General features: G+C 44.9%; 8 protein-coding genes across 8 annotated transcripts; 3 read left to right on the top strand and 5 right to left on the bottom strand.

Annotated features, from left to right (window-relative positions):
• Nucleotides 1-358: 358 nt before the first annotated feature.
• Nucleotides 359-3,410, top strand: TRV_06119 (uncharacterized protein; the record flags this gene model as incomplete). The annotated part of the gene is made up of 2 exons (XM_003019785.1): nucleotides 359-2,546; nucleotides 2,611-3,410. The coding sequence occupies 2 exons, from the start codon at nucleotides 359-361 to the stop codon at nucleotides 3,408-3,410; spliced, it is 2,988 nt and encodes a 995-aa protein (XP_003019831.1).
• Nucleotides 3,411-4,026: 616 nt separating this feature from the next.
• TRV_06118 (uncharacterized protein) lies at nucleotides 4,027-5,121 on the bottom strand (the record flags this gene model as incomplete). The annotated part of the gene is made up of 2 exons (XM_003019784.1): nucleotides 4,027-4,680; nucleotides 4,762-5,121. The coding sequence occupies 2 exons, from the start codon at nucleotides 5,119-5,121 to the stop codon at nucleotides 4,027-4,029; spliced, it is 1,014 nt and encodes a 337-aa protein (XP_003019830.1).
• Nucleotides 5,122-5,402: 281 nt separating this feature from the next.
• On the top strand, nucleotides 5,403-7,689 carry TRV_06117 (uncharacterized protein; the record flags this gene model as incomplete). Its single annotated transcript, XM_003019783.1, has 7 exons — nucleotides 5,403-5,449; nucleotides 5,517-5,745; nucleotides 5,810-5,988; nucleotides 6,047-6,216; nucleotides 6,285-6,607; nucleotides 6,737-6,869; nucleotides 6,902-7,689. 7 exons carry the CDS (start codon nucleotides 5,403-5,405, stop codon nucleotides 7,687-7,689), a joined length of 1,869 nt encoding a protein of 622 aa, XP_003019829.1.
• A 287-nt stretch (nucleotides 7,690-7,976) lies between these two features.
• On the bottom strand, nucleotides 7,977-11,000 carry TRV_06116 (uncharacterized protein; the record flags this gene model as incomplete). Its single annotated transcript, XM_003019782.1, has 1 exon — nucleotides 7,977-11,000. One exon carries the CDS (start codon nucleotides 10,998-11,000, stop codon nucleotides 7,977-7,979), a length of 3,024 nt encoding a protein of 1,007 aa, XP_003019828.1.
• Nucleotides 11,001-12,315: 1,315 nt separating this feature from the next.
• Nucleotides 12,316-13,042, bottom strand: TRV_06115 (uncharacterized protein; the record flags this gene model as incomplete). The annotated part of the gene is made up of 3 exons (XM_003019781.1): nucleotides 12,316-12,482; nucleotides 12,547-12,821; nucleotides 12,999-13,042. The coding sequence occupies 3 exons, from the start codon at nucleotides 13,040-13,042 to the stop codon at nucleotides 12,316-12,318; spliced, it is 486 nt and encodes a 161-aa protein (XP_003019827.1).
• A 637-nt stretch (nucleotides 13,043-13,679) lies between these two features.
• On the top strand, nucleotides 13,680-16,127 carry TRV_06114 (uncharacterized protein; the record flags this gene model as incomplete). Its single annotated transcript, XM_003019780.1, has 7 exons — nucleotides 13,680-13,860; nucleotides 13,925-14,093; nucleotides 14,147-14,207; nucleotides 14,257-14,862; nucleotides 14,912-15,249; nucleotides 15,364-15,521; nucleotides 15,613-16,127. 7 exons carry the CDS (start codon nucleotides 13,680-13,682, stop codon nucleotides 16,125-16,127), a joined length of 2,028 nt encoding a protein of 675 aa, XP_003019826.1.
• Nucleotides 16,128-16,389: 262 nt separating this feature from the next.
• Nucleotides 16,390-17,561, bottom strand: TRV_06113 (uncharacterized protein; the record flags this gene model as incomplete). The annotated part of the gene is made up of 2 exons (XM_003019779.1): nucleotides 16,390-16,441; nucleotides 16,516-17,561. 2 exons carry the CDS (start codon nucleotides 17,559-17,561, stop codon nucleotides 16,390-16,392), a joined length of 1,098 nt encoding a protein of 365 aa, XP_003019825.1.
• Nucleotides 17,562-18,008: 447 nt separating this feature from the next.
• TRV_06112 (uncharacterized protein) lies at nucleotides 18,009-19,499 on the bottom strand (the record flags this gene model as incomplete). Its single annotated transcript, XM_003019778.1, has 2 exons — nucleotides 18,009-19,092; nucleotides 19,252-19,499. 2 exons carry the CDS (start codon nucleotides 19,497-19,499, stop codon nucleotides 18,009-18,011), a joined length of 1,332 nt encoding a protein of 443 aa, XP_003019824.1.
• Between the last annotated feature and the right edge of the window lie 250 nt (nucleotides 19,500-19,749).

Here is a 19,749-nt window from a genome sequence, read left to right as displayed (position 1 = left end):
TAGGTGTATGGGCCATGAAGGAGTTATTTTCTTTTCGGTTTGATTGCTGTTATCTTTTAAGGGATCATTGGCTTCTGGAAGGCCGGCCTCATGTGCATCCCTTCGAGGAATTTCCCCTGTTGATATTTTGATGCCTGGTATATTCGAGCATGGGTGGATAGGAATATTAATGCGGGAGTACGTAGTGAATACATAATCGTAGATACTAGCTAACAAATGAATTCTCATCTCATCTTCACCTTCTCGTTCCCAGCTGTGTTATGTTTCCTATCTTTATTTTATATCATCAACTATGTCAGCCTGGTAAAACCCGCTTAAGTCCGAACGGCCCAAATCATCGCCCGAACCCTGATCGGTGATGAGTCAGCAGCTGGCGAAAAATTCGGAACAGGAACAACTTGCGAAGCTCAACCGATTTGGCAATCATCTCGACTTCATCTCGGTCTTACATCAACCTCGCTCTCTATTTCCCCTCTGTTTAGCGAGAGGCAGCTCTTTAGTCGTCTCTAAGAGTTGCTTTGTGGATTGTGGCTTTGTTCTTTCAGAGCTGGTTTCTAGAACCTTAACTGATTTGATAGATTGCCTGCCTCCCTCGTGCTCTGCTCTGGCTATGGCCACACTCCTACGGCGCCCCGGCGGCCTCGCTCAGTACTCTAGAAGAGCTGCAGGATATTCGGCTTTCTCGCGCACACCTTTTTCTGCCTCCCTCCCCCAATCCAGGCTATCGGCCTTCATTGTTGCAAACCGCTCACGGCTATATGCAACCAATAGCACGGGTGGCTCGGAACATCCCAAGGATAAAAAGAACGGAGAAAAGGATATTGGGAAACAGGCGGAGCGATCTTCGCAGAGTCAATCCAGTGGAAGTCAAACAAGCGAAAGCTCCCAGTCGAAATATGCACTCAATGCGGAACAGCGAGAGGAGTTCGATAAGATCGTTGACCAGCTTAAGGTGAACCTACCTAAATCGCAGGCGAAACTTATCGACACTGCTGCGGAAGTCATCAAGCGTGAGGGCTTGCCAGAAGAGGTCAAAAATGCTCTGGAAGAAGTGAGAGAGTCGAAACATATCAGCCTGTCAAACGCGGCGAAGCTTGTGCGGGTTCTGAATAAACACTCTGTGAAGTTAGCTTCTAGTGTTGCCGATGAGCACTCTAAAAACTCGTCAGAGGAGCAGAGAAAAGACAACAAAGCTCCAACAGAGGAGAAACCCAAGGAAGAGTCCAATGAAGGCCGCAAAGAGGAAAGCAGGGAGGGATCGAAAGAGGAGTCAAAATCCGATAAGAAACGGCAACGCAATGATGATAAGGACCAGCCAAAGGGACCCCAGTTTAGGATAATGGACTTTAAGTTCGACGCCGGAAATTTCTTGATTGCTGCTTTCATCTCTTACTATGTCTACCGAAGTATTTTCCCTGGCGAATCGTCACGAGATATTACATGGCAGGAATTTAGGAATACCTTTTTCGACAAAGGCTTGGTTGAGAAACTCACCGTCGTCAACCGCAGCAAAGTAAGAGTTGAGTTGGACCGAGATGCGGTTGCTAAGTTATATCCCGAGTCGCCAGCTACCAACATGAGCTTCCACTACTACTTCACAATAGGTTCTGTCGAAGCTTTTGAGAGACGCCTGGATGACGCTCACCGAGAACTAAACATCCCTAGCTCAGAACGGATTCCAGTCGCATATGCCGATGAAGTTCCATGGCTAGCTACTTTGTTATCCTTTGGACCCACTCTACTCCTCATCGGTTCATTCTTTTGGTTATCAAGAAGGGCCGGTGGTGCAGGAGGCGGTGGCCAGAGTGGAATATTTGGCATTGGAAAGAGCCGAGCCAGGAAATTCAACCATGAGACTGATGTAAAGACAAAATTCGCAGATGTCGCTGGTATGGATGAAGCCAAAGTAGAAATCATGGAGTTCGTCAGCTTCCTCAAGAGGCCGGAACAGTTCCAGAGGCTAGGTGCGAAAATACCTCGAGGAGCCATTCTTTCTGGGCCGCCAGGTACCGGTAAAACTCTACTAGCAAAGGCGACTGCCGGCGAGTCCGCTGTTCCCTTCTACAGCGTCAGCGGCTCTGAATTCGTGGAGATGTTTGTTGGCGTTGGCCCTTCCCGTGTTCGCGACCTATTTGCTACTGCTCGCAAAAACACCCCATGTATCATCTTCATTGACGAAATTGATGCCATCGGAAAGTCAAGATCGAAATCCAACTTTGGTGGTGGGAATGATGAACGTGAAAGCACTCTCAATCAAATACTCACTGAAATGGATGGATTCAACACTTCTGAGCAGGTTGTCGTCCTAGCTGGCACAAATAGACCTGATGTGTTGGACAAGGCATTGATGCGTCCTGGGCGATTTGACCGACATATTGCTATCGATAAGCCTACAATGGATGGACGAAAGCAAATTTTCGGCGTTCACTTGAAGAAGATCGTCACAAAGGAGGACATCGAATACCTAAAAGGACGACTGGCCGCATTAACTCCTGGATTCTCTGGTGCTGATATCGCAAATTGTGTCAATGAAGCGGCATTAGTTGGTATGTTGCAAGTACTCTTCTCTTTCTTTACAATGCTCGAATTAAATCTAATAAACAATTATAGCTGCCCGCATGCACGCAGATCATGTCGTTATGTCACATTTCGAGCAAGCAATTGAGAGAGTTGTTGGGGGCTTGGAGAAAAAGTCGCTTGTGTTATCACCAGAAGAAAAGCGCACTGTTGCTTACCATGAAGCTGGCCACGCTATATGTGGTTGGTACTTCAAATACGCAGACCCGCTCCTAAAGGTTTCGATCATTCCTCGCGGTCAGGGAGCTCTAGGTTATGCTCAGTACCTTCCAGCACAGGGTGATACTTATCTTATGAATGTACACCAACTCATGGACCGCATGGCCATGACGCTTGGTGGACGTGTTAGTGAGGAGCTACACTTCGACACTGTGACGAGCGGAGCTAGCGATGACTTCAACAAAGTTACTCGCTTGGCCACTGCCATGGTTACCAAATTTGGAATGTCCCCCAAGATTGGAACAGTGTATTTCGAAGAGGACCAGCAGCAGCTCCACAAACCTTTCTCGGAAGAGACCGCCCGGAATATTGACATGGAGGTTCGGCGTCTTGTTGATGAGGCCTATAAGCAATGCCGTGACCTCTTAACTGAGAAGAAAGCCGAAGTTGGCTTAGTTGCTGAAGAGCTTCTCTCCAAAGAAGTACTTAGTCGCGATGATATGATCCGATTGCTTGGCAAGCGACCCTACCCTGAATCCGGAGAGTTTGCTAAGTACTTTGATGGAACTGGTGGGAAGATACAACCACCGCCACCAGCTGAGACTCTGACTGGTTCGCCTAAGGCCGACGATGCGGAAACTAAGGACAACAAACCTTCATCACCGCCTGCTTAAATACCCCTGATCTATATTCTTGCTTGGAATACCTTCCTCGGCCGCTCCCTTCCGTATACATGTACTATCTAGCTCACCCCACCCTTCACCCTTCGCATCCATTCTATTTGTAATCCTTTGTTTTCCTTTGTTTGGGTGTAATGTTTTAAATATTTGTCATTTTTCTATCTCCTATATATCATTGATGTTTGAGGTGTTAGTAGAAGTGTTCGTTCGGAAAGCATATCAAAATGGGAAATCCATATGCGGCCATTATGTTGTACACCCTTCTATCTGGCGAAGCGATGGCTGTTTTGTTTTCATTTACTCTCATCTCTCCCCATCTCCCTCTCATCTCCCAGACAACCACACCCTGTTGTAAATTAGTAAAGATAAATGATTTTAGCAATGTAGCAAGGCTTGATCTTTGTGACATAATTGACCTGAACTCTCAATTATGAACAGATGTATGAGGGGTTTATATTATCAACTAATTAATATTATCATTGAGGTAGGCAGTTCTTATCCCACTGAGTAACATAATGGAGAGGGGAACAAAATGTCCCCAAATTGTTAACAGTGAAAGAACTTTACATATAATAAACATGGAACATTCGCTTATTCTTGATGCCGCACTTCAAGGCTCGACGCTGAAGCGTGGAATGAATTTCCCTACTCGAGCTTGATACTGCTTGTAATCAGGATATTTGCTCGCCGTGATGCTTTCAGTTAGATTGGTGCTGCTTTGGAATAGTAGGAGAAGGCAAAAAGCGCCCACTCCGCTCCAGTTGAAGTATGATTCCGCTCGGTAAGCGGACCATAGGTACAGTGTAACCCAAATTGCTTGCTCAGCAACAAAATTCGGGTGTCTGCACCAGGCCCAAAGGCCGGACACTACAAACCCGCGGTCCAAGTCATCACTCGTAAAAACATCCTTATACTCTGCTGGAACGCGGGCGGTCTTCTGGTATTGTTTCTTGGCCTGCTGGAATTTCCACTGTTGCTGATCGGCGAAGTGTTCGATTAATATAAGAAACAGGAGGAACCGAGAAAATATAAGATCAGGTAGCCCGAAACTGGGCGCATCGCGAAGGGTACCGATAAGGACAAATATATAAGTAGGTACGGTAATGAGGAATAGGAGGACCGATTGAGTGAGACTGATGAAGAGGACGTTGAATAAGAAAAATGAGGCAGGACTGTTCACCATTTTTCGAACAGCATCCCAGCGATAGTCTTCAGAACCGATGGAATAGCCTCCTTTTCTCCAATAGTTAAAAGTAAGGCGGCCCTGTCGCGCGAAAGTTAGTTCATTGAGCCGGGTAAATCAAGGGAGTTAACGCGAGTAGAATAATAAATTGCTTGCACTTACACTCCATATCAATGTAATAATAAAGATGGTGTTGATTTCAGTTGTGGCAAGGCCTTTCAGCCGGCACCAAAGGGCAAAATGTCCATTGTAAATGGAGGGTAAAATGCTCCACAATCGATCAACTTGAGAATAGTTTCGGTTGATTTCAGAGATAAGTACAAAAGCCGGGACAAGAAATAGAGAGAACCCAAATGCTATAACAAGCGGGTTTGTTGATAGGTAAACTTCTCGCAGTGTATCGACGTTGAGACCAGCCTCCACCACTCTCGTAGGCAAAGAGGAAAGCTGGTGAAGGAAAGGGAGAGCAGCCTGCGTGAAATCAGCACAATCAGCCACAGATTGAAGAGTCGGTAACGCCATGGCAAATATTTGGCACAAAACCTGTGCAGCGTCAAGCTTTCTCTCGTTTTTCCTTCCGTTTGTTGTTAACACGTAGAATTGATCGTCGTTTCGACAAAAAAAGGGGAGATTTAGGGTTGTGGACCGTGCACATAAATTGAACCTTGTTTAGCGCGCCTTCAACGTCAGGCGACACTTCGCCTTCAAACGCGCGGCTTTTACGGGGAGAGGATAGCCAGAGTTGGAAATTGAAATCTAGTGCACGATGAACTGACAAACCACGCCGGTACTCGGACGCGTTTATGGTCTCCAAAATTCTATGCGTTGCAGAGAAACCTGCAATCGCTAAGTTAGTAGCCCAGCATCTATCTGGTGGACGCATAAGAACTGTATGAATATCGTCCCCCTAAAACCAGAGGGCAAACTAATATTGTTCTCTACAAGTCTGGAATTGAAGGCAATCAATATGTCAAAAACTACGAATTTGATTTCACATTCGGGCCCCCGTGGGGTAGCTGCTCCGTTGTTATGACCAGTGTCCTAGGACATTTAACAGCTTCAGACTTTGAACCCAGATATAGAAACTGGAATTCTTGCAACCCCTCTCAACTCTTTGCCGCGAATGTTATAATTGCAGTTGATAAAGTCTGAGTGTCCTAAATGTCCATCTGTTCGAAGGGATAATACCAAACTAATGTACTTTTATTAGGAAAAACTCGGCATAGCTCGGAATATCAAGAGACAAGCCAGAGATTCCAGAGCTCTCTTTATATGGACTGACTGTGATAGAGAAGGAGAGCACATAGGCTCTGAAGTCCGAGACCAGGCTGTGCTTGGTAACCCAAGCATTGAAATCAAAAGGGCAAGATTCAGCAATACCGAACGAACGTATGGATGCCTTCCAGAATAAAATTAATCAGAATTTAACATATAATTTTATATATAGGCATGTGTTAGAAGCTGCTCGGAGACCAACTGGGCTTGATGAACGCCAAGTGGATGCTGTGGCTGCTAGAATTGAGCTAGATCTGCGCATCGGAGCAGCTTTCACGAGACTTCAAACGCTTCAGCTTCAGACACTGGGAGGTGCATTGGCTGAAAAGATAATCAGTTACGGTAATTTATATATTCATGGCTTTTTTGTACTCGGCATGCATGATTTGCTAATCGGTCTACTTGTTCAGGGTCATGTCAGTTTCCAACTCTGGGATTTGTTGTGGATAGGTATATGAGAGTTAAGAACTTCAAACCAGAGGCCTTTTGGTCCATCAAAGTTTCACATACCCGTGATGGTATTACAGTGAACTTCAATTGGCAACGTGGGCATCTTTTTGACCGAGCCGCAGTGGTAGTCCTCTTTGAGCGATGCCTGGCAGCCAAAATAGCCACTGTTACTAAAGTTAACAAAAAACCGACCAGCAAATGGAGACCACTTCCTTTAACTACCGTTGACCTCCAAATGATGGGAAGTAAATACTTGAGAATTGATAGTCAAGCAATTATGAAGGTTTGCGCTACAACATGCGAGGAGTTTGAACTGAACCTTTTCTAATTCGTTTGCCTCATGATGTATAAGGCCGCCGAAACCCTCTATACAAAGGGGTTTATTAGCTATCCTCGTACCGAAACCGACCAGTTTGATAACGAGATTGACTTGAAAAAACTTGTCGAGAAACAATACCCAAGTGAAGCATGGGGCGAATACGCAAGAGGGTCAGTGTTCTCCACAAACACCATTCTAGCAGAGTTCCACACTAACCCCTCGCGCTGTATTGCGAAATTTTTAATTACAGACTTATAGGCGGTGGCTTCAAACAACCTCGTCGGGGTCGAAACAATGATAAAGCCCATCCACCAATTCACCCAGTGGCCTATGTTTCTCCAACGGTGCTCAATGCCAATGAGGAAAAAGTATATGAGTTTGTAACCCGGAGATTTTTAGCCTGCTGCTCTGAGGATGCGGAAGGCGAGTCGACGGACATTGAAATACAATATGGGGATGAAGAGTTTCATACTCGGGGCCTCGTCGTCTTAGAACGAAACTATCTGGACGTCTATGTGTATGACAAATGGGAGAGCAGCCAACCGCTACCGAATTTTGTTCTGAACGAATCCTTTGAGCCAAAAGAAGCGAATATTACAGAAGGGAAAACGGTTGCCCCCGGATATCTTACCGAGCCGGAACTCATTGGGCTCATGGATGCGAATGGAATTGGTACCGACGCTACTATGGCTGAGCATATATCAAAAATCAAGGCCAGAGAATATGTTGCAACTCGCCCTCGCGGTGGTGGCAGAGGATCTGGCGGAAGGGTAGATGAATTTATCCCTACGAAGCTTGGGGTTGCTCTTGTTGAAGGATATGACAATGTGGTTGCTGGCTTGCCTGATTGCCCTAGCCTCACGAAGCCATTCCTTCGAAAAGAAATGGAACTGCGAATGGGAGATATATGTTCTGGGACCAAAACGAAAGCAGAGGTAGTAAGACAGAACGTGGGTATGTACAGCGAAGTATTCACCCACACGCAACAGCGCATTGAGTTGCTTAAGGTGGCATGTAGAAAATATGTTTTTGATTCTGAAAACTAGTTAACATTCCATCATACTTCCATGCACTTCAGAGCCCTTCAGGGAAATAAGCTACGAAGCCTAGTTTATATGAAGAGAAGAGCCACTGGAGTTAATTTCTGTACCTAGATTGCACGTATAACCGACTACTGTAGAGTTTACGGGATATAAGGTGTTGTCTAGTATCTACCTGCTAATGGAGAAGTAAGCAGTGATATAACTATCACACGCATGTTATTGGAAGGGAAAAGAGAAATTGGTCTTGTTGGTTCGGAACTTGTTCTCCTATTCCATATATACAGATAGAATCACATTTCCATTTTATCTTCAGACTCGGTTGTAGCTGCAACCTCCGGCGATTTGCTAGAAACTGGTTCAGCAGAAGGATCAGGAGCATCGTCGCCATTATCGTCTGAGAGAGACATGGAGTCTACATCCTTTTCCTCTCTCTCTGATTGCTGCTCCTGGAGCGACGTGATTTCGACCAAAGATTTTATAGCATCTTCACCCTCTTCAGGCTTCTCTTTTGCCGTCGTCATTTCGACTTCAGTCTTTTCCTTTCCTGCAGACTCTGACTGGGCAACACTGGCTCTTGACGCCCGACTCCTATCCCCACTACTCTTTGGGCGCTCCACAAACGAGTCCGGCGTGGGACTCAGCTTTCCTTCTGCTTTAGATGCTTCTGAAGATCCTGGCTCGGGAAAAGATTTTCTAAACTTGTCACTGCCCTGGTATCTTGGGTCATACCGACTGATATTCTTGTCTTGACCTGTTTTTTTCAAGGACTTAGAACGTTTAGACAGGTTAGACTCGATATCAGAACCAACAGGTTTGTCGTCTCCCTTGTACCTTGGGTCGAACCGACTGATGTTCTTATCACCTCGATCTAGTGAACTGGACGAGACCTGTGAGTTGAACTTATTCCCCACAGATAAGTCAATGTGGACGGGTGGCTTCGATTCTCCGGGGACTGGTTTTGGCTTAATAGGTGCACTGAGAGGCACGATGGTACCAGATATCCCTAGCTTGTCTAGACATCGGCGAATATCTTTGTAGTTGGTAGCGTTACCCTCGCGTAAAGTTTCAATATGCTGCTCATTGTCAGTTATTCTTTCAACTGCTAGATTCAAGTTATTTTGAGTGGCGTATGCATAATTTTCAATCTCAGAAAGATCCTTCTTCAGGCGCTGCAGGTCAATAGGCTTTTTCCCATCTAGTTGAAGAGAATTTAAACACTTGAGTACATCCTCCTTATGAGCATAACGAGCCTCGATATCTTTCTCAATTTGAGATGTACTTAGTCGAACAGATTCGGTAAGCTTATCGAGGGTTTCTGAGCGATGTTTGGGAATCTCATCCGATATTAATGTAGTGAGGGTATCTTTGATTTCACCAATTTCTGACCTGAGATCCACACAACTTTTGCCCAGATCCCTCAGTTTAATTATATGCTCCTCCTTCATAGTACTGGACGGATCTTTCTGAGGAATAGATTCTAACTGATTCACTCGTCCTTCAAGATGTTTGACATCCGCATAAAGAGACTTCTGCTCGAACTTCGTGGCACATTCATCTTCAACCCTCTTGAACAAAGAATCATTAAGATCAACTTTGGTATTCAACGCCTCCAATTGTGATAGAACGGGGAGTAGATTGCTTTCAGTTAGCGCACGGTGTTCCAACCCCTGAAGCTTACTTTCAACCATAGCAATCCATTGGTCAAACTGTTGATGTTTAACTCTCCATGATTCCACTTGTATGTCTTGCATCGCCATATCCAAACGGCTGGATAATTCTTGCAACGACCTAGTACTTTCTGCCTGTAAAGCCTCTAGAGAAACTCGAAGATGGTGTACATCTTGGTTCTTTGTTTCGTCTCCTATTTCTTTCACTGCTTGCTCAACAACCTTCAAGGAAGACTTAAGGCTAGCCATTTCCTTTTTGACAGAGTCGATAGGAGCACCGCTTGCGGGATCTTCTTTCGCTTCGTTGATTATGCCCATTATCGAAGATACCCGCTGTGAAAGGTGATCATCCAATTCATCTCTTGATAAACAAGCTGTTCGCCTCAGCTCGATTATCTGCTTTTCAACAGCATCAAACTCTAACTTGTGTTCCCTGGACATTTCGGTTTTTATTGAAGCTAAATCAGCCGGAAGTTTGCGCTTGACCTTTTCAAATTCCCTTCTTAGAACGTTTATACTTTCCATGATTTGCGATACCTGGATAGCAAATCTTCCCAGTTCCCCTCGTGATGAAGAAGAATAGGCCTCAATGTCAGATATCCGGTCACTAAGAGGCGTCAGTTCTGATTTAAGGTCTTCGAATACACTCTTTTTGACTGAGACCGCGTCGTTCACTATTCTAGTCCGCGAAGTAGACTCAGATTCCTTTTGCAACTCTTTAATTGTGCTCATAACAGAAGCAATGTTTTCTGAAAGGTGTTCTGAGCGTGTTTCCGAGTTGCTTTTCAAAGAAACAAGATCTTGTCTCATTTCTGTTAGTTGCTCTTGAAGAGAATCAAATTCGGGCTTTCCTGGCTGGCTGGCCGGTAATATGCCTGGTGATGTCTGGGCTTCCGCTGAGGCCTGCTCAGATTCGCCCACCTGTGGAATCTGCCTAGAAGCAGTCCTCGAAAACCGACGCTGGTCATCAGCCAAAGTAAGACCCTCGACCTTGACTTCGACCAAATGTAATCGAGCATTGTGAGCAATAAGTTCACCACGCAATTCCTTTATCTTATCAATGGGTACCTCCTTCACTGCTTCGAGCTCCTCGCGGACTTCGGGCCTTCGCACAGATCGCACAAGCCAATAGTTTACCAGTATGAAAATAGCAGCCAAGGTGTACATATTAGGATTGCGTCTCACTTCTTTCTCTGCGAACTGATAGAATGTGTACCCAACCCAACTGTTATAATCCAGAGGGGCTGGGTATGATTGTGGCTCTATGATGTTGGCCATCATAGCTTGCAACGTGGGTGTCGGAGTAGAATATGATGTGACTGTAGAAATCGGACGTTCTGCATTTTCTGTGATGTGTTTCTCGAGTTTGTAATCCCATTTATCAAGGAACTCTTGCAGCTGGTCGTTGATTAAAGGGATGATGTTATTCGGCAGAGATTCGTTTGAGGAAGGACGTGGATTCGACTCTGGGCACATGACATTTCGAAACATAGAGACCGCGGAATTTGTCGTCGCTGTTAACTGAATAGTTCCAGCAATTCTAGCAGGCAATGGAAAACGTGGGTTTATCATTGTTAACGGGATGGGATACCAAAGGCCGTATATAGTGAAAAGGGTAAATAACCCAAAGATGATAGTAGGCTCCATCACTGAGGCCCGTCCTCGGGTTAAACAGCAAATCGACGTTGATCTAATGGAAGCAAAATCCTATTTTCGTAGCTATGTGTAGGCCTGAAAACCTACAGGTACTAATCTACCTGTAAGTAGGTTGGAACCGATAGTGTTGTTGTAGGAGAATGTGTATTCAAGTGGCCTGCATTAGTAGAGGAAAAGTAAAGTGAGGAAGGTCAGGAACTTATACCACTGGAGATCCCCAAAAGTACAAGAAGTTCATTAGATTCCCTCTGAGCAGGTGTTATCACACAGCTTAAAGAAGGGTTAGTATAAAGCTTCCACTGACAATAAAGAAGAAAATATATAGTGTAATGACCCATGAAGTCAAACAAATAAAATATTGTGCATTGACAATATCTTTTGTATTCCACCTGCTTCCATACATAGATGAATACCTTCATGAGCAGACAAGTATGCCAGGGTATCAAAGAATCCAGCGAAGGACAGGAACGAATCCCAACTGATTGATCTGGCGGTCCTAAGACCCGCAGACGATATAACTTTCGGCCTTTGTTTAGCAAACAATGATGGATCATCAAGGATATCAAAGCCAAGTAAGCCATTGTAAAATAATTGAAATATACCCACGAGCACATCATTAATTCCCTGCTTTCATATCCAGGATTCTGCATTGAGGTTGTTGTTCATAAGGTCCATTTCGCCTTTTGTGGGGTTGGAAAGTGGTGTTGCCAAGAAGCAGCGCCATTCAGGGTTATTCTAGTTGATTAGTTAAATGATAAAGTACTGAGGACAACAGACTGGATAATGAATTGCTTGTACTTGTTTGCATATCTTGATTGTTGATGTTGAGAAAGACTGAAACTTTTATAGCAAAGAATCGAAACCAACCAATCAAGCTTAACTAGTTAGTTACCTAACTAGGTGACTAGTTAAACAAACACGTGATATCCCTCGAGTCAAGTTCCTATGGTCCCAAAGCAACTTCATTTTTAACTATGAGATACATACACTTCGGCATATTATTGCCAAACGAAGAAAAGTAGGAAAAAAAATGCATCCTACTTTTAGGCCTTAGTACTTAGTACTTAGTAATAAGTATTAGTTATCACTAAGAATGAATATCCCTAATTTTGAATATGTTGATTAAATAGATGTAGCAAAGTAACTCATAAAGAAATCCAGAATATCCTTTTTTTAGTGTAAGATCCAGCTACATATCATGCAATCCGGATGCTTTGGTAGTACATGAAATCATATAGGAGGCAGCCAGTTAGGCATAGCAAGTCGGAGCGTATAAAATGGAAGCCGTGATGCCTTCCCTAAGGTTCTAGTTGAGGCGCTCGGCAAGAACTACACCATAATAGATGGTGGCAGCTAGTGCGGCGAGGTTAACCACAGCAGAGAGTTGGTGAAGCTTCCCAAATGATTTGTTTAGTTTCATCATCTCCTTCGAGTGGGGGCCAGCATCTGTGTATTTCTTTCCGTCAATGGATTCTAATCAATCAGTTAGCAGCTATTTTAGGTCATTTAAGAGAAGAGTTTATAACCGGATACCAACCTTGCTCTTTTCTTTGGCGCATTACTTTTGCGGTTGCCGGCTGGATAACCAACAAGTTGGTGATCCCGCCCAAAAATGTGGTCATAATGGGAACAAGGGTGTTCCATCGGTTGCTTTCAGAAGATACTCCAGAAAGACCTGAGGTTCCAAAGCGCCCAGCGACTTTTTCACCAGGGTAGGTCAAAGCAAGCACGAGTGGCACTGCAGTTTGCAGACCGAAATAAACCGGGAAAATAGACGACTGGAGAGTCGAGAACTGTGGTCTGGGAAGCGTTCTAAACGCAATTATGCCACTGACAAACGTCTACAGCTTGGGTTAGTACAACAGCGTATATAACAGACGGAGAGCTCCTACCTGGTAGGACTGAAATCCTAGCAAGGAGCCATAGCTACACCTCAGATTAGTCTAGATCCACCAGATAGTTAGAAGTATGGATTATCGCCATGCACACCTCAGAATATGGGCCGGAGCCAGCATAGAAGATCGTTCAGGCATTGTATTAGTCTCTATTCCTCTGCCTAATCTTGGGGTTTCTAAGCACTGACAGAATTGAGATGAAGAGTTGTTGTTTGTAGCTGATCTGGGAAAGTTGGCGATTGCAGAAACTATGACGTCTGGCCAAGGAAAATTGTATCACGTGAGTTCGTGTTTATCTGATACTTGATTGATGCTTGGCGTGTTTGTCCTGCGCGTCTGCCTAGCTTACTAAGCCTTTGTTAACGTCGAAGGAGCCTGTTGTATGTGTGAACTTGTCTAACTCTGCCCGCTTTGAAAAGAACGGGAGTCCTGAGTTGTTCGATATCGTGGCTGTTTGACACGATTTCATTAATATGGCGGACAAGGAAGCCACTGTTTACATTGTGGACGTCGGGAGGTCCATGGGGGAGATGAACAATGGGAGAGAGTACTCAGATCTTGACTGGGCAATGCTCTACGTTTGGGACAGGATTACCACTACGGTATGGGAATTGACAACGCGTCTCTCCCCAGATAAATGCTAAATACCTATATACAGATTGCTACAGGTAGGAAAACGGCAACGATTGGTGTTGTCGGCCTGAGAACAGATGGTAGAGTACTTCACTCCCCTTGTTCTAGCCGAGCTCTAACTTAGCAAGGTACCTCGAGTGACATGTGGACCAAATCCAAAGATAATTCGTACAAAAATATATCAATTTTCAAGGAAATTGGCCAGTATGTCTTCGTTAAGCCTAGAGGGTTAGATGGGTCTAATACTTCTCTTAGAGCTCTCATGCCTGATCTTAAGGAGCTTCGAAGCTTGATTAAACCCAGCAATACAGATAACGGCGATGGTATGAGATACATGCCTATCCCTCTCCTGTCACATAAGATTTGCTAACTCGAACGACGTTCCAGCAATTTCTTCGATTATATTGGCAATTGACATGATAACCAAATATTGCAAGAAGCTTAAATACAAGAGAAAAATTGTCCTTGTTACGAACGGAAAGGGGCCTATGGACCTTGATGGCATGGACACTATTGCAGGAAAGATAAGAGAAGAGGGTATTGAGCTTGTTATTCTGTACGCCAATTCCACCATGAATCCGACTTCATTTTATATCTAATCTTATCTAGCGGGGTGGACTTTGATGACCTTGACTTCGGCGTTAAAGAAGAAGACAAGGATGCAGTTAAGGTAATTTTCTCACAACAGCTTTATCTTTCTTCCCTACTGATGCTTCCAGGCCGAGAATGAGTCTTCACTTCAAAAACTATGTGATGTCTGTGATGGTGTCTATGGTACTTTGGAACAAGCGATATCCGAGCTTGATACCCCACGTGTTAAGGTTGTGCGAGGAATACCCAGTTTTAAAGGGGATTTCAAACTCGGAGACCCAGACAAGTATGATTCTGCACTAACAATCCAGGTGGAAAGGTACTTTCGAACGTATGCGGCCCGACCACCACCTGCTAGTTCATTCGTATTATCTGGTGCACCCCCAGAAGTTCAGGAAACTGGAGATTCTTCAGCAAATTTGAAGGACGCGAGAACTGACACTGGAAAGAGCATCTCAAACGAACTAACAAGTGTCAGAAATGCGCGATCTTACCAAGTCACTGACAGTGGAGTAGTGGGCGGCAAGAGAGACGTGGAGCGTGATGCCCTTGCAAAAGGATACGAGTATGGCCGGACGGCGGTGCATATCACTGACTCGGACGAAAATATAACGAAGCTTGAAACAAAGGCTGCGTTGGAGATAGTTGGATTTATCCCAATTGAAAATGTCTGTTTTATCATCAAATCTATCTTGATAATATACAAATTGCCTTTCACTGACTATGTTCTAATAGTACGATCGATACATGAACATGTCGAATTCTAATGTTATTATCGCCCAGAGGACCAACAACAAAGCTATCATCGCTCTTTCCTCCATTATAAATGCTCTTCACGAAGTCGAAAGCTATGCCGTGGGACGGCTAGTTACTAAAGATGGCAAATCTCCTACCTTAGTTTTGTTAGCTCCTTCAATTGACCCCGACTATGAGTGCTTGCTTGAGGTCCAGTTACCGTTTGCAGAAGATGTCCGCTGTTATCGTTTCCCACCCCTGGATAGGGTTACTACCATGTCCGGAAAAGTTGTCAAGGAGCATCGAAACCTGCCAAACGAAAATCTCTTAGCGGCTATGGAAAAATATGTGGAAAATATGGAGCTTGTCCAGCCTGGAGAAGAAGGGTAAGGAAACACCAAATCAATGGACCCCTTAAAGCAGGGCGAGTACTAAAATTTAAGCAGTGGTCAAGTCGAGTCCTTTGCTCTTCAGGATTGTTACTCTCCGCTTTTACACAGGGTTGACCAGGCCATTCGATGGCGTGCTATCCATCCTACTAAGCCACTTCCCCCAATCCCGAAAGTTCTCCAGAAACAGTCCCGTCAACCTGACGAGTTGATGGAACAAAGCAAGTCAGCATTGGAGCAACTAATCAAAGCATCTGATGTTAAGAAAGGCAAGTTAAAACCCCATCATCCCAAGAGTAGGACGAGGGGATCTAACCCCACCCTCTTCTCACCATATCTTCCTACTGACAGCCATTATAGTTCCACCAAAGGTGAAGGGCCGCAAAAGAAATAGGATCACCGATAAGCCACTCTCTGGACTGGACGTGGATGCCCTTCTACAAGGCGAAAAGCGCCAAAGAATTTCCCCAGAGAATGCAATACCCGAATTCAAACAAGCGCTTGCGAACACGGATGATATCAATACCGTCAAGAAGTCTGTAAAACAGATGTGCGCGATTATTGAGAACCAAATCAAGCACAGCCTGGGCGATGCCAACTATGACAGAGTCGTTGAATACATAGGAACCATGAGGGATGAACTGATTTCCTTCGAAGAACCAGATTTATATAACGATTTTATTCGCGAATTAAAACGGAAGTTGCTGGATGATAAATTAGGCGAAGATAGGAGAGAGCTTTGGTGGCTTATTCGGAAGAAAAGGATTGGCCTCATCGATGACAAGCTGGTAGAGATATCGAAGGTTACAGAACAAGAAGCGAAGGAGGTATGCATATATCCAATCCCAACCCGCATATTTGCTGTTACAAACTAACATACGCTGTCAAATAGTTTTTGTCATCAAAGTCAAAATAGCAGAAAGATACTGGATATCTAGCTGCTGGTGGTTACGTAGGCTCTATGTAGATGGGCAGGCATTTGGCAAAGTCAAGTAGAATCCACTAGCTTCAATCTATATCACAACGAAACGCCTGCTTCAAATATAACGAATCCTAGCGCTCAGTAAGAACGGCCTGGAAGTAGGGTATTATAATAAACATAACTAAAGTAACTGAAAATTAATCAGAGAAAGCTGATTAGGATATTTTCTTTGTTCTCTTCTGTGCAATATCGATTTTACTCTTGAGCCTAAATAGAAACCTGTTAGTATGAAGGGATGTACGGTACTAGGAAAAAGCAAGTTGACCAAGGGCAATACTAACTTTCCAGCATCTTCATCAACAACGTTTAGAAGCTCAAGCTGGAGCTCAAGCTCATTATTGATCGCAATTCCAAGTTCCTTTTGCCGTGCAATTATCTTCCTTATTTCTTCAACACCAGTGTCCTGTTCACCTATGATTTGTTTCTGCAGTTGTAGAACACCTTCGTTATCCAGCTCCCGCGTGCGGTTAGTCTCCTTCCCCAGGACCCGACCACCCTTAACTGCAGATTTTCTACTCCCTGTAGCTGCATCTATACCCAAAAGGGCCTGTTTATCTGGAATAGAAGCCACAGCTGAGTCCAGCTTGTTCTTGGCAGCCATTGAATTTAGGAGGTCCTCTAGCGCATCTTTTTCTTTTCTAGCGCTGGTAAGCAGGTCTTTACGTCGACGAATTTCTCCTTCTCCAAGTTTTGAGCCGCTCCAGGCAGAATTCCCGGATATATTCTTCAGCCCTTCTTCCAAGGCCCCCAATAAAGTGCCAGTTCTCACAAGGCTGCTTTTGGCTGATGCGGAGCATTCATGTTGTTTCTGGGGAGTTGAAGATTGATCGCGTCGAGTCAAGTGTAGCCTCGCATCATGTAAATGTGTCTTAACATCTCGATGGCAATCTAGCCAGGTTGTGGGGTCAGTAATCGGTGCTCCTGCTGCCCCAGGCCCAGCGATGGCCGAGTGTAAGTTGGAAGCTCGTGCGGACGCATTATTGGGAGGCAGATTCAAAAATGACCGCCACGCTGTAGAGTTGCGCCACCGAGAGTCTTCAGAACCGTTGATAGCCTGTATGTATTCTTCTAAACCCTTGCGGCGTTCCTCCCGAAACTTTGCGTTCGATGTGGTGCCTGAAAACCAGGATTTTTTAGGCAACGGTGCTGGTGGAGGTTTCTCGACCTGGCTGATAAGTGACTCATGAAGCTTGAGGAAGTCAGAGTATCGCTTTTCGACTGTCTGTGATCGGAGAGGTAGACGGATTGAAATGTTGTATATAGTGTAAGGTTTCGGCGTATCGGATATGCTCGTGGAAGGAATGGAGAGTTCAGGGCTCGAAGCCATGGTAAACCTGCCTATATTATGTGAAACAGTTGGGTATTGCGGTCAACACTTAATCCAAGCTCGACTTGAGCGCTAAATAATACAGTATTGAGCTCTGGACAGCACACCGTCTATGCAGTTGTGAGTTGTTGGGTCTCTCGGCTCAAACGAACTTATGACGTCCAAAACAAGATCACATGACACAGCGAGCGACAGGGGTGTGATTTTATAGTTCCATCCACACCTACCAAGAAGATTTGGCAGGGAATAAGCAAAGAGCGGGAAGGGATCACACGCTTAGTTTCTGGAGTATTCTCGATGGGAACGCCTACATGTTTAGAAGCCTGTGTGTTAGACAAGATGCTAGCTATTGCCGTCTATTATCATAACAAAAGGTAAGGCTGGATAGGATATAGATAGTTCAGCCCGGGGTGAATACCAAGCTCTACTTATTATCGACCCTCGACCTCATTCATCCCAGATATCACGTAATTCAAGGAGATCCCTCTGACCATAGAACTCTCCAACAATGGTCAATATCATATCAAGCATTGCGCGGGCGTTGTATTTCCACTCGCTTTTGGGCAACTGATGTCCCTTGTTGGTATCCAATTCGTTGGCAGTTGAAGGAGCAGCTTGTTCCGACTCAGAAACCTCTGCATAGCTACTGGAAAGCATCCCTTGTAGCCTTTTCTTAGCAAGCTCTAGAGTCTCAGATTCATCCTCAGCGTCAGCAGACATATCCTTGGCTTCGTCTCTGATGGGATCGTCCTTTTGTTCTTGGACAGTGATGTCTTCTCCAGCCTCTTCTTGCATATCTTCTGCTTCATCTCCATCATCCCAGTCCGAGCTCTGCCTGTCAGCTATACTCTTACCCTCTACTCCACTCGAGAGCATAACCTGGGATTCCTTCTCACGGATTTTACTTAATATCTTTCCCGCTCGCTTTCCCAGATCTCTCAGCTCACCAACTTCTTCGCTGCTCATCTCACCCACATCTCTACATCGTCCAAGAAGTCCCCATGCCCATGCAGCTATTCTCGTGGTCCACGAGCAACTTGGGCTTTTAGCAGCCTCAGACAGAGATCTTGTCACAATTCGTAAAACCCGTAAAACGCTGTCAAGATCCATACAAGCTAGCTGCACCATTTGAGGCTCCACAGTTTTAACTAGTGTCGTCCATTCTGTTCTAGCCCGAGGGTTATCCGCTGGCAAAGATATAGGATGCGAGTTATCGAGAGCGGCGATGAGTTTGGCTGGAGGAACGCATTTTAGGGTAGAGCGTAGGAGAAGAAACCGATGTCGGAGGAGAATATAGTACTGTTCCTGAGGGTCTTCAGGTGCTGAATTAACCGCTCCTAGCTGGCTTTCCGGGACAGTATTTGATACTGCCGCACAGACGCCATCCGAATATATCCATTTTTGCTCCGTTTCTTGAGGCGTTCCACTAGAGGATGCATCTGCACTTGTAGGATGGCGACCGTCCTTATTTATCTGGGGATCGAGTTTCTCCTTTGCAACGAAGAACACAGGAAGGTTCCTGGCTTCAGATCTATAATAACAGGAAAAAGAGGTTAGCTAAAAGCCGCCAACCAAGCAAGCCCATATTCTCACCTTTACTAGGTATGAAAGGGAATATAAGAAAGGTATATGGAGCTTTAGATGGAATTAATGGAAATGAAACCCCTGATATGGAAAAAGAGTCACTAACCTGACCATCCGCAGATACTCAATACCATCATCTGCCGGGCCATAGAAGAGCTCTCCATCATGTGAGACATCGTCTAAACCCGGAAATGCGTGCCTTTGGCCAAACACAGGGTCACTTCGTGGCTGCTGGTATTGCGGCCTTGAAGGCGACTCGTCTTCGCTAATGTCATCTTCTGTGACGATAGCTGGCCGTATTCGTTTTGTAGACGGCGAGCCATCTGAAGGAGACAGTTTGCGTTTCTCAGCCATGTCTCAGGTAGCAGCTTGGTTTTGTCCAACTCACCATTGTCCTTGTTTAATTCATGGTGAGTTTATGTCGGTTGGTGGTAGACGGAGAGTTGCAAACGAAAAGATGTTTTGGTACTGGAGAAGCCAGCTAAAAAGACTTCGGCTAAAGCGCCTCGGACGCTAGTAACTAAGAGCCGCATTAATCTTATATGAAAGCTACAGTATCAACATATTTTGGACTTTTCTCTATGTCATTCTTCATAATATGAAT

Source organism: Trichophyton verrucosum, assembly GCF_000151505.1.
Source record: "Trichophyton verrucosum HKI 0517 chromosome Unknown contig00670_1.f1.exp, whole genome shotgun sequence".
Taxonomy (NCBI): Eukaryota; Fungi; Ascomycota; class Eurotiomycetes; order Onygenales; family Arthrodermataceae; genus Trichophyton; species Trichophyton verrucosum.
Note: the sequence above shows the minus strand (reverse complement) of the source record. Positions and strands in the feature narration are given on the sequence as shown.